The 13,141-nt window shown below is 51.1% G+C and overlaps 1 protein-coding gene across 2 annotated transcripts in view; it reads left to right on the top strand.

Annotated features, from left to right (window-relative positions):
• The window catches only part of LOC106603990 (serine/threonine-protein kinase TAO1), a 72,267-nt gene extending 59,387 nt beyond the window's left edge, over positions 1–12,880 (top strand). For both annotated transcript variants that reach the window (XM_045717428.2, XM_045717427.2), the window contains exons 20-21: positions 3,621–3,803; positions 6,248–12,880. In XM_045717428.2, coding sequence (XP_045573384.2) covers positions 3,621–3,803; positions 6,248–6,709 — 645 coding nt within the window. In that variant the 3' untranslated portion in view covers positions 6,710–12,880. The remainder of the gene's footprint in view (positions 1–3,620; positions 3,804–6,247) is intronic.
• The last annotated feature ends 261 nt before the right edge of the window (positions 12,881–13,141 follow it).

Below are 13,141 nucleotides of genomic sequence, written 5' to 3'. Positions count from 1 at the left end.
CCACACACACACACACTCTGATACCACACACACACACACACTCTGATACCACACACACTCTGATACCACACACACTCTGATACCACACACACACACACACACGCTGATACCACACACACACACTCTGATACCACACACACACACTCTGATACCACACACACACACGCTGATACCACACACACACACGCTGATACCACACACACACACGCTGATACCACCCACACACACGCTGATACCACACACACACACACACACGCTGATACCACACACACACACACGCTGATACCACACACACACACACGCTGATACCACACACACACACACGCTGATACCACACACACACACACGCTGATACCACACACACACACACGCTGATACCACACACACACACACGCTGATACCACACACACACACACGCTGATACCACACACACACACACGCTGATACCACACACACACACACGCTGATACCACACACACACACACGCTGATACCACACACACACGCACGCTGATACCACACACACACGCACGCTGATACCACACACACACGCACGCTGATACCACACACACACGCACGCTGATACCACACACACACGCACGCTGATACCACACACACACGCTGATACCACACACACACACACTCTGATACCACACACACACGCACGCTGATACCACACACACACGCACGCTGATACCACACACACACGCACGCTGATACCACACACACACGCACGCTGATACCACACACACACGCACGCTGATACCACACACACTCTGATACCACACACACTCTGATACCACACACACACACACACACGCTGATACCACACACACACACTCTGATACCACACACACACACTCTGATACCACACACACACACGCTGATACCACCCACACACACGCTGATACCACCCACACACACGCTGATACCACACACACACGCTGATACCACACACACACACACGCTGATACCACACACACACACGCTGATACCACACACACACACGCTGATACCACACACACACACACGCTGATACCACACACACACGCTGATACCACACACACACGCACGCTGATACCACACACACACGCTGATACCACACACACACGCACGCTGATACCACACACACACGCACGCTGATACCACACACACACACGCTGATACCACACACACACACACGCTGATACCACACACACACACACTCTGATACCACACACACTCTGATACCACACACACACACACGCTGATACCACACACACACACTCTGATACCACACACACACACTCTGATACCACACACACACACACACACACACACACTCTGATACCACACACACACACACACACACACTCTGATACCACACACACACACACACACTCTGATACCACACACACACACACACTCTGATACCACACACACACACACACACACTCTGATACCACACACACACACACACACACACTCTGATACCACACACACACTCTGATACCACACACACACACACACACACACTCTGATACCACACACACACTCTGATACCACACACACACACACACACACTCTGATACCACACACACACTCTAGTACACACACTCTGATACCACACACAGGAAAAACAGGCTCACTCCCTCCCTCTCTTCCCACCCCCTGCCTCTCTATTCCCTCCCTCCCTCCCTCTCTTCCCACCCCCTGCCTCTCTATTCCCTCCCTCCCTCTCTTCCCACCCCCTGCCTCTCTATTCCCTCCCTCCCTCTCTTCCCACCCCCTGCCTCTCTATTCCCTCCCTCCCTCTCTTCCCACCCCCTGCCTCTCTATTCCCTCCCTCCCTCTCTTCCCACCCCCTGCCTCTCTATTCCCTCCCTCTCTTCCCACCCCCTGCCTCTCTATTCCCTCCCTCCCTCCCTCTCTTCCCACCCCCTGCCTCTCTATTCCCTCCCTCCCTCCCTCTCTTCCCACCCCCTGCCTCTCTATTCCCTCCCTCTCTTCCCACCCCCTGCCTCTCTATTCCCTCCCTCTCTTCCCACCCCCTGCCTCTCTATTCCCTCCCTCCCTCCCTCTCTTCCCACCCCCTGCCTCTCTATTCCCTCCCTCCCTCTCTTCCCACCCCCTGCCTCTCTATTCCCTCCCTCCCTCCCTCCCTCTCTTCCCACCCCCTGCCTCTCTATTCCCTCCCTCCCTCCCTCTCTTCCCACCCCCTGCCTCTCTATTCCCTCCCTCCCTCCCTCTCTTCCCACCCCCTGCCTCTCTATTCCCTCCCTCCCTCCCTCTCTTCCCACCCCCTGCCTCTCTATTCCCTCCCTCCCTCCCTCTCTTCCCACCCCCTGCCTCTCTATTCCCTCCCTCCCTCCCTCTCTTCCCACCCCCTGCCTCTCTATTCCCTCCCTCCCTCCCTCTCTTCCCACCCCCTGCCTCTCTATTCCCTCCCTCCCTCCCTCTCTTCCCACCCCCTGCCTCTCTATTCCCTCCCTCCCTCCCTCTCTTCCCACCCCCTGCCTCTCTATTCCCTCCCTCCCTCCCTCTCTTCCCACCCCCTGCCTCTCTATTCCCTCCCTCCCTCCCTCTCTTCCCACCCCCTGCCTCTCTATTCCCTCCCTCCCTCCCTCTCTTCCCACCCCCTGCCTCTCTATTCCCTCCCTCCCTCCCTCTCTTCCCACCCCCTGCCTCTCTATTCCCTCCCTCCCTCCCTCTCTTCCCACCCCCTGCCTCTCTATTCCCTCCCTCCCTCCCTCTCTTCCCACCCCCTGCCTCTCTATTCCCTCCCTCCCTCCCTCTCTTCCCACCCCCTGCCTCTCTATTCCCTCCCTCCCTCCCTCTCTTCCCACCCCCTGCCTCTCTATTCCCTCCCTCCCTCCCTCTCTTCCCACCCCCTGCCTCTCTATTCCCTCCCTCCCTCCCTCTCTTCCCACCCCCTGCCTCTCTATTCCCTCCCTCCCTCCCTCTCTTCCCACCCCCTGCCTCTCTATTCCCTCCCTCCCTCCCTCTCTTCCCACCCCCTGCCTCTCTATTCCCTCCCTCCCTCCCTCTCTTCCCACCCCCTGCCTCTCTATTCCCTCCCTCCCTCCCTCTCTTCCCACCCCCTGCCTCTCTATTCCCTCCCTCCCTCTCTTCCCACCCCCTGCCTCTCTATTCCCTCCCTCCCTCCCTCTCTTCCCACCCCCTGCCTCTCTATTCCCTCCCTCCCTCCCTAAATACCAGGAATAGATTGTCCACCATCTATGCGTTATCCAGACAGAAAAGAGAAATAGGCAAAAGAACATTTCGATTTAGAGCAATAAAGAAATGGAATAAATTAACTGAGCAAATCAGAAACCTTTCAATATATAAATTTAAACATTATTTTAAAACAATTTAAATATAATACACAGAAATGTTGTGGGATTACAGTAGATGAAGAATTCATATTTTTTAGATTGATTATTTATTGGTTTATTACGTTAGTATATTATGCATGTTTGTAATATTGTGTTATATGTGAAATTGTGTTCGTATATAAATTGTATTTTAATATTTAAGGACTCTTGGAAGATTAGTCCAAATGGGGACTAAAAGAGATTCAAATCAAATCAAAATCTCTTCCCACCCCCTGCCTCTCTATTTCCTCCCTCTGTCCCTCTCCAGCTGCGTTTGGATGAGGCCCAGGAAGGGGAGTGTCAGGTACTGAGGCAGCAGCTGCAGCAGGAGTTGGAGCTGCTGAACGCCTACCAGAGTAAAATCAAGATGCAGACAGACGCCCAGCACGACAGGGAGAGGAAGGACCTGGAGCAGAGAGTGTCGCTCCGCAGGGCTCTGCTGGAACACAAGGTAGAGGGACTGGAGGGGAGGGAGCAGAGAGTGTCGCTCCGCAGGGCTCTACTGGAACACAAGGTAGAGGGACTGGAGGGACTGGAGGGGAGGGAGCAGAGAGTGTCGCTCCGCAGGGCTCTACTGGAACACAAGGTAGAGGGACTGGAGGGACTGGAGGGACTGGAGGGGAGGGAGCAGAGAGTGTCGCTCCGCAGGGCTCTACTGGAACACAAGGTAGAGGGACTGGAGGGACTGGAGGGGAGGGAGCAGAGAGTGTCGCTCCGCAGGGCTCTACTGGAACACAAGGTAGAGGGACTGGAGGGGAGGGAGCAGAGAGTGTCGCTCCGCAGGGCTCTACTGGAACACAAGGTAGAGGGACTGGAGGGGAGGGAGCAGAGAGTGTCGCTCCGCAGGGCTCTACTGGAACACAAGGTAGAGGGACTGGAGGGGAGGGAGCAGAGAGTGTCGCTCCGCAGGGCTCTACTGGAACACAAGGTAGAGGGACTGGAGGGGAGGGAGCAGAGAGTGTCGCTCCGCAGGGCTCTACTGGAACACAAGGTAGAGGGACTGGAGGGGAGGGAGCAGAGAGTGTCGCTCCGCAGGGCTCTACTGGAACACAAGGTAGAGGGACTGGAGGGACTGGAGGGGAGGGAGCAGAGAGTGTCGCTCCGCAGGGCTCTACTGGAACACAAGGTAGAGGGACTGGAGGGGAGGGAGCAGAGAGTGTCGCTCCGCAGGGCTCTACTGGAACACAAGGTAGAGGGACTGGAGGGACTGGAGGGGAGGGAGCAGAGAGTGTCGCTCCGCAGGGCTCTACTGGAACACAAGGTAGAGGGACTGGAGGGACTGGAGGGGAGGGAGCAGAGAGTGTCGCTCCGCAGGGCTCTACTGGAACACAAGGTAGAGGGACTGGAGGGGAGGGAGCAGAGAGTGTCGCTCCGCAGGGCTCTACTGGAACACAAGGTAGAGGGACTGGAGGGGAGGGAGCAGAGAGTGTCGCTCCGCAGGGCTCTACTGGAACACAAGGTAGAGGGACTGGAGGGGAGGGAGCAGAGAGTGTCGCTCCGCAGGGCTCTACTGGAACACAAGGTAGAGGGACTGGAGGGGAGGGAGCAGAGAGTGTCGCTCCGCAGGGCTCTACTGGAACACAAGGTAGAGGGACTGGAGGGGAGGGAGCAGAGAGTGTCGCTCCGCAGGGCTCTACTGGAACACAAGGTAGAGGGACTGGAGGGGAGGGAGCAGAGAGTGTCGCTCCGCAGGGCTCTACTGGAACACAAGGTAGAGGGACTGGAGGGGAGGGAGCAGAGAGTGTCGCTCCGCAGGGCTCTACTGGAACACAAGGTAGAGGGACTGGAGGGACTGGAGGGGAGGGAGCAGAGAGTGTCGCTCCGCAGGGCTCTACTGGAACACAAGGTAGAGGGACTGGAGGGGAGGGAGCAGAGAGTGTCGCTCCGCAGGGCTCTACTGGAACACAAGGTAGAGGGACTGGAGGGACTGGAGGGGAGGGAGCAGAGAGTGTCGCTCCGCAGGGCTCTACTGGAACACAAGGTAGAGGGACTGGAGGGACTGGAGGGGAGGGAGCAGAGAGTGTCGCTCCGCAGGGCTCTACTGGAACACAAGGTAGAGGGACTGGAGGGGAGGGAGCAGAGAGTGTCGCTCCGCAGGGCTCTACTGGAACACAAGGTAGAGGGACTGGAGGGGAGGGAGCAGAGAGTGTCGCTCCGCAGGGCTCTACTGGAACACAAGGTAGAGGGACTGGAGGGACTGGAGGGGAGGGAGCAGAGAGTGTCGCTCCGCAGGGCTCTACTGGAACACAAGGTAGAGGGACTGGAGGGGAGGGAGCAGAGAGTGTCGCTCCGCAGGGCTCTACTGGAACACAAGGTAGAGGGACTGGAGGGGAGGGAGCAGAGAGTGTCGCTCCGCAGGGCTCTACTGGAACACAAGGTAGAGGGACTGGAGGGGAGGGAGCAGAGAGTGTCGCTCCGCAGGGCTCTACTGGAACACAAGGTAGAGGGACTGGAGGGGAGGGAGCAGAGAGTGTCGCTCCGCAGGGCTCTACTGGAACACAAGGTAGAGGGACTGGAGGGGAGGGAGCAGAGAGTGTCGCTCCGCAGGGCTCTACTGGAACACAAGGTAGAGGGACTGGAGGGGAGGGAGCAGAGAGTGTCGCTCCGCAGGGCTCTACTGGAACACAAGGTAGAGGGACTGGAGGGACTGGAGGGGAGGGAGCAGAGAGTGTCGCTCCGCAGGGCTCTACTGGAACACAAGGTAGAGGGACTGGAGGGGAGGGAGCAGAGAGTGTCGCTCCGCAGGGCTCTACTGGAACACAAGGTAGAGGGACTGGAGGGACTGGAGGGGAGGGAGCAGAGAGGTGGGGGAGGGCAGTGTGTGTGTGTTCGTATGTGTATCTAACTGTTTCTCCCCCTCCCCCTCCCCCCGTCTCTCTCGGTGTCTCCCTCCAGATTGAAGAGGAGATGTTGTCTCTGCAGAACGAGCGTGTGGAGTGTATCAGGTCTCTGTTGGAGCGCCAGGCCAGAGAGATGGAGGCTTTCGACTCAGAGTCCATGAGACTTGGGTTCAGCAACGTGGTCCTGTCCAACCTGCAGGGCTCAGACGCACACGGCAGCCCGGGTGGATCTGGGGCGTCTCAGCACGGTCACAGCCATCACCAGGGGGGGTCGAGCTCCCAGCAGCCGTGGGGTCACCCTGTGCTGGCCGGGGGCCCACCTCCCTGGAGCCTGCACCAGCCCTCTGGAGGGGGGAGTCAGAGGGGAAGTGGGGGGGGCGTGGGCGGGGTCAGGAACAGCCCCCAGGTTATGAGGAGGGCGTCGACGTCGGGAGGTGGGCGGAGCGAACAGGGCATGAGCAGGAGCGCCAGCATCACCTCCCAGATCTCCAACGGATCACACCTGTCATACACCTAGATACACACACACACACACACACACACCTGTCATACACCTAGATACACACACACACACACACACACACACCTGTCATACACCTAGATACACACACACACACCTAGATACACACACACACACACACCTAGATACACACACACACACCTGTCATACACCTAGATACACACACACACACACACTGAAGACACACTTGTGATTTGGGGTGGCAGGGTAGCCTAGTGGTTACAGCGTTGGGCCAGTAACCAAAAGGTTGCTGGATCGACTCCCCGAGCTGACAAGGTACAAATCTGTCGTTCTGCCTCTGAACAAGGCAGTTAACCCACTCTTCCCCAGTAGGCTGTCATTGTAAATAAGAATTTGTTCTTAACTGACTTGCCTAGTTAAATAAAGGATAAATAAATATTAAAATGCACCTGACCAAACCATAATCACACAGGGATGCTGGTCTTCCACAAACGTACAAACATGTGCACACACACACTTACACACACACACAACTTGCGCACGCACACGGCTAGCATACACATTGAAAACAGCACCCTAGGTTCGGGGTCATAGGGGAAACCAGTATCCCTTCCTCCCCAATCTGTTTCTCTCTCTCTTCCTCTCGCTCATCTTCTCTTCAATACTGATAGTATAGACTGACAGGAGACAGTGGAATACAGTAACCCAGCCATGTTGGAATACAGTAACCCAGCCATGTTAGAATACAGTAACCCCGCCATGTTAGAATACAGTAACCCAGCCATGTTAGAATACAGTAACCCCGCCATGTTAGAATACAGTAACCCCGCCATGTTTGAATACAGTAACCCCGCCATGTTGGAATACAGTAACCCAGCCATGTTAGAATACAGTAACCCCGCCATGTTAGAATACAGTAACCCCGCCATGTTGGAATACAGTAACCCCGCCATGTTAGAATACAGTAACCCCGCCATGTTAGAATACAGTAACCCAGCCATGTTGGAATACAGTAACCCCGCCATGTTAGAATACAGTAACCCCGCCATGTTAGAATACAGTAACCCCGCCATGTTAGAATACAGTAACCCCGCCATGTTGGAATACAGTAACCCCGCCATGTTGGAATACAGTAACCCCGCCATGTTAGAATACAGTAACCCAGCCATGTTAGAATACAGTAACCCCGCCATGTTAGAATACAGTAACCCAGCCATGTTGGAATACAGTAACCCAGCCATGTTAGAATACAGTAACCCCGCCATGTTAGAATACAGTAACCCCGCCATGTTAGAATACAGTAACCCCGCCATGTTAGAATACAGTAACCCCGCCATGTTGGAATACAGTAACCCCGCCATGTTGGAATACAGTAACCCCGCCATGTTAGAATACAGTAACCCAGCCATGTTGGAATACAGTAACCCCGCCATGTTAGAATACAGTAACCCAGCCATGTTGGAATACAGTAACCCCGCCATGTTGGAATACAGTAACCCCGCCATGTTAGAATACAGTAACCCAGCCATGTTGGAATACAGTAACCCAGCCATGTTGGAATACAGTAACCCAGCCATGTTATAATGTAGATGTGCCATAGTCTAATAATGTGCCAGTCTCCTCATAGTCTGTTTACCATAGACCTACACACTCATAGTCTGTGTTTGCCATAGACCTACACACTCATAGTCTGTGTTTGCCATAGACCTACACACTCGTAGTCTGTGTTTACCACAGACCTACACACTCATAGTCTGTTTACCACAGACCTACACACTCGTAGTCTGTTTACCACAGACCTACACACTCATAGTCTGTGTTTACCATAGACCTACACACTCATAGTTTGTGTTTGCCATAGACCTACACACTCGTAGTCTGTGTTTGCCATAGACCTACACACTCGTAGTCTGTGTTTGCCATAGACCTACACACTCATAGTCTGTTTACCACAGACCTACACACTCGTAGTCACTTTAAACAAGCCCGTTTAAAGCATTTTACCTTTTGCCAATCCATTAATTTAAGATGGTCTAACACAGTAACACAGGAAGTTGTCATTGATAGAAGATAATGCAGTCACACATGTCACGATGCTAATAAACTCCTTTATAACAACGGCAGGAGAGTGACCACTGATAAACTACCACAGATACTTCCAGGTTACTATTTGTTTCTATTACAGTCGCCAACAGTGAGATTAAACACATTTTGAGATTTCCTGAAACAGGTTTATTTTTAATTTTTTTAAATGCGACACAGAAACGACGTAGGAAGAGGAACGTTGTAGGAAGGTTGTCAGTCAGTGGAGGAAGGAAGGAGATACAGAACAAACAGGATATCAGAACGTCTGTTTAATAGGGAGTAGTTGTACTAGTGCACTACTTTTGACCAGAGCCCTTGGTCAAAAGTAGTGCACTACATGGAGGAACGAATAGGGTGCAATTTGAGATACAGACAGACTGTGAAGTGTGTTATTGAGTTCTATGCTTGTCCTAAACTGAGTGGCGGTAACGGAAAGCCACTCATATAGAGATGCCAAAGAGAAGAGGCTCTTCTCTATAATATCCATGTTGGCCAGAAGTGGCCAGTGCAGGCTTTTGTTCCAACCCAGCACTAAACATTTGGTTTAAATCATGGCCCTCTGTCTACGTAGGTGTCAGCCAAAAGGCCTACAGGCTTCTCAGGGTTCACTGTTAATTTCCACAGCGTCCTGTGTGTCAGTTATAGCCAATAGGATGGTCAGTCGGGGCGATGCTCTGCTCTCATAGGTCCACGTCCCTGTCAGTCTCTGGTCTGGACGGGCATTTTGATCCCATGGCAACAGCACTTTGCCACGGTCATGTGACTTTACAGGGATACTAGCAGTTACTGTACACACTTCTTTAATGTCCACATCAACAACACACACTTTACCATAATGGATCTCAAATTATCCAAATTCACCATCTCTCTCTCTCTCTCTCTTACCTTTTCACCATCTCTCTCTCTCTCTTACCTTTTCACCATCTCTCTCTCTCTCTCTCTCTTACCTTTTCACCATCTCTCTCTCTCTCTCTCTCTTACCTTTCCACCATCTCTCTCTCTCTCTTACCTTTTCACCATCTCTCTCTCTCTCTCTCTCTTACCTTTTCACCATCTCTCTCTCTCTCTCTTACCTTTTCACCATCTCTCTCTCTCTCTTACCTTTTCACCATCTCTCTCTCTCTCTCTTACCTTTTCACCATCTCTCTCTCTCTCTTACCTTTTCACCATCTCTCTCTCTCTCTCTCTTACCTTTTCACCATCTCTCTCTCTCTCTCTCTTACCTTTTCACCATCTCTCTCTCTCTTACCTTTTCACCATCTCTCTCTCTCTCTTACCTTTTCACCATCTCTCTCTCTCTCTTACCTTTTCACCATCTCTCTCTCTCTCTCTCTCTTACCTTTTCACCATCTCTCTCTCTCTCTCTCTTACCTTTTCACCATCTCTCTCTCTCTTACCTTTTCACCATCTCTCTCTCTCTCTTACCTTTTCACCATCTCTCTCTCTCTTACCTTTTCACCATCTCTCTCTCTCTCTCTCTTACCTTTTCACCATCTCTCTCTCTCTCTCTTACCTTTTCACCATCTCTCTCTCTCTCTCTCTTACCTTTTCACCATCTCTCTCTCTCTCTCTTACCTTTCCACCATCTCTCTCTCTCTCTCTTACCTTTCCACCATATCTCTCTCTCTCTCTTACCTTTTCACCATATCTCTCTCTCTCTCTCTTACCTTTCCACCATATCTCTCTCTCTCTCTTACCTTTCCACCATCTCTCTCTCTCTCTTACCTTTCCACCATCTCTCTCTTACCTTTCCACCATCTCTCTCTCTCTCTCTCTCTCTTACCTTTCCTCACTCTCCTTTTCCTCTCATCTCCAACCCTCAACAAGCCCTCCCCCCCTGGTCCCCCACCTATGGGCCTGCTGGTGTTGATGAACAGACTGATACGAAAGGGGGGGGGGGGGGGGTGTATAGAACTAGTATAGGAGGTTCAGGCCAAGTTAAATAGTGATTAAGGAAGATGGGTGGAAGTGAGGATTTTGGGATTACAGAATAGGAAGAGAATTCGCAGTGAGGGGTTTTTACAGAATGTTTGAAAGGAGAGTGAGGAAGTTATAGAATGGTGGAAGTATAATGTAGTATGGTTTACATTACACTGTAGGTATTGGTTTATGACTGCTGAATGTCGTTTTGGGTGGGTGGCGAAGCTGCTGTCGCCCCTGCAATGCTCCTGCACCCCCCCCCCCCCCCCCAGCTCAAGCTCACCCCCTGTCGTTACCGCCCCCCTACCACTTCCTCCCCACCGGGCCACCCTCCGATTCCCTCCTCAGACAGACCCACCTACCCCCCAGGGAAGGAGCGTATAGGAGAATATTGATGTCTAAATTAAAGTGTATATATATAAAGGTGGATATGTGAAGTGAAGAGCATATATATATATATAAGGTGGGGGAGAAGTGACGAGCGTATATGTGTGTATATATATATAAAGGTGGGGGAGGTGTGGTAAAATAATGATATATAAAATATATATATATATAGTCGATTTAACGTCGATTTCATGTGGGATGTATTGGATAAAATGTGTTAATATTGTACATTTAGAATAAAAAAATAATTTAAAACAAAGAAAAGCAATTCAAAGTCAAGACAAATAAACTGCTTGTATTGTGAAGTCACAAACCACTGTGATAACTGACACGGTCTCTAACAATGGTATTAAACAAGACAATGAATATGAAAACATAGTCAACAACATACCTTGTACACACACAAAAGGTGTGGTTCTGGAGCAGTTCCATTGGGTTCTATTGAGTTCCATTGGGTTCTATTGAGTTCCATTGGAGCCCATTGAGTTCCGTTGGAGTCCATTGAGTTCCGTTGGAGCCCATTGAGTTCCGTTGGAGTCCATTGAGTTCCGTTGGAGCCCATTGAGTTCCGTTGGAGCCCATTGAGTTCCGTTGGAGTCCATTGAGTTCCGTTGGAGCCCATTGAGTTCCGTTGGAGTCCATTGAGTTCCGTTGGAGCCCATTGAGTTCCGTTGGAGCCCATTGAGTTCCGTTGGAGTCCATTGAGTTCCGTTGGAGCCCATTGAGTTCCGTTGGAGCCCATTGAGTTCCGTTGGAGTCCATTGAGTTCCGTTGGAGCCCATTGAGTTCCGTTGGAGCCCATTGAGTTCCGTTGGAGCCCATTGAGTTCCGTTGGAGCCCATTGAGTTCCGTTGGAGCCCATTGAGTTCCGTTGGAGTCCATTGAGTTCCGTTGGAGCCCATTGAGTTCCGTTGAGTTCTGTTGGAGTCCATTGAGTTCCGTTGGAACCCATTGAGTTCCGTTGGAGTCCATTGAGTTCCGTTGGAGTCCATTGAGTTCCGTTGGAGTCCATTGAGTTCCGTTGGAGCCCATTGAGTTCCGTTGGAGCCCATTGAGTTCCGTTGGAGCCCATTGAGTTCCGTTGGAGTCCATTGAGTTCCGTTGGAGTCCATTGAGTTCCGTTGGAGTCCATTGAGTTCCGTTGGAGCCCATTGAGTTCCGTTGGAGCCCATTGAGTTCCGTTGGAGCTCCATTGAGTTCCGTTGTCTCCACCAGTTCAGATTCTCCAATGACCTGTGAACTATTCTCAATCTTCTTTCTTTCACACTCATCCTTTCTGAAAAGAACCTTCAGGTCTCTCCCCAAACTGAGGATGAAATGCTCCTCTTCCACCTTCACCTCCTCCCTTTCAATGTTTTTTATTTTCTGTTGGTGTTTTTATTTATCTTATTGAGAGTAATGGTTGGTTTTATCTACATTGATTGATCTCATTTCGATTAGCCATATTATGATGAGTTCTACTTTGAATGGTCAGATTTAAATGAGATTCATCCTTGGGGTGGCAGGATTGCATCTCTGTACAGTCTGTTTGATCAGTATTCCTCTTCATTTGTTTTATTTTCCCAGGTTGAGTTACAGTACCCATTCCCATGTAACCTATGTTAAACTGTATAGATTGTGCAAAAAAAAAAAAAGATGTCTGAAAGATTACATAAAAGAAAACCTATAAATTACAGAAAAATAAAGTGATTTAAAATGTATAAAAGAAGTTGAGAAACAAAGTTTTAGGGGACAAATGTAATGTTTTGTAATTACTGTTTTTGTTGGAAGAGGGCTACTGGACAAAGAATCGACTGTAATAAAGTCATTTTAGTACTTCTGAGTCCTGTCGGAGTGTAGTGTGGGTACAGCGTGATTACGCGTGTGTGTGTTTGTGCGTGCATACTTCTTATTCAAAAACTCTGCAGGACAATGACAGTAGATGATTGTGGAAAGAATACAAATCCTTCTAGCTTTATTTAAAGAAGATGTATAAACCAAACACATGACCATGAGTTTTTCGGCATCAGATCACATGGTGGGTCGGGTATGGCACCTTGCACTGTTGAATGGCTGAAATGGCATTTCATTCCCTAT

The sequence above is a fragment of the Salmo salar genome, chromosome 04 (assembly GCF_965601325.2).
Source record: "Salmo salar chromosome 04, fSalSal1, whole genome shotgun sequence".
NCBI classification, from domain to species: Eukaryota; Metazoa; Chordata; class Actinopteri; order Salmoniformes; family Salmonidae; genus Salmo; species Salmo salar.
Note: the sequence above shows the minus strand (reverse complement) of the source record. Positions and strands in the feature narration are given on the sequence as shown.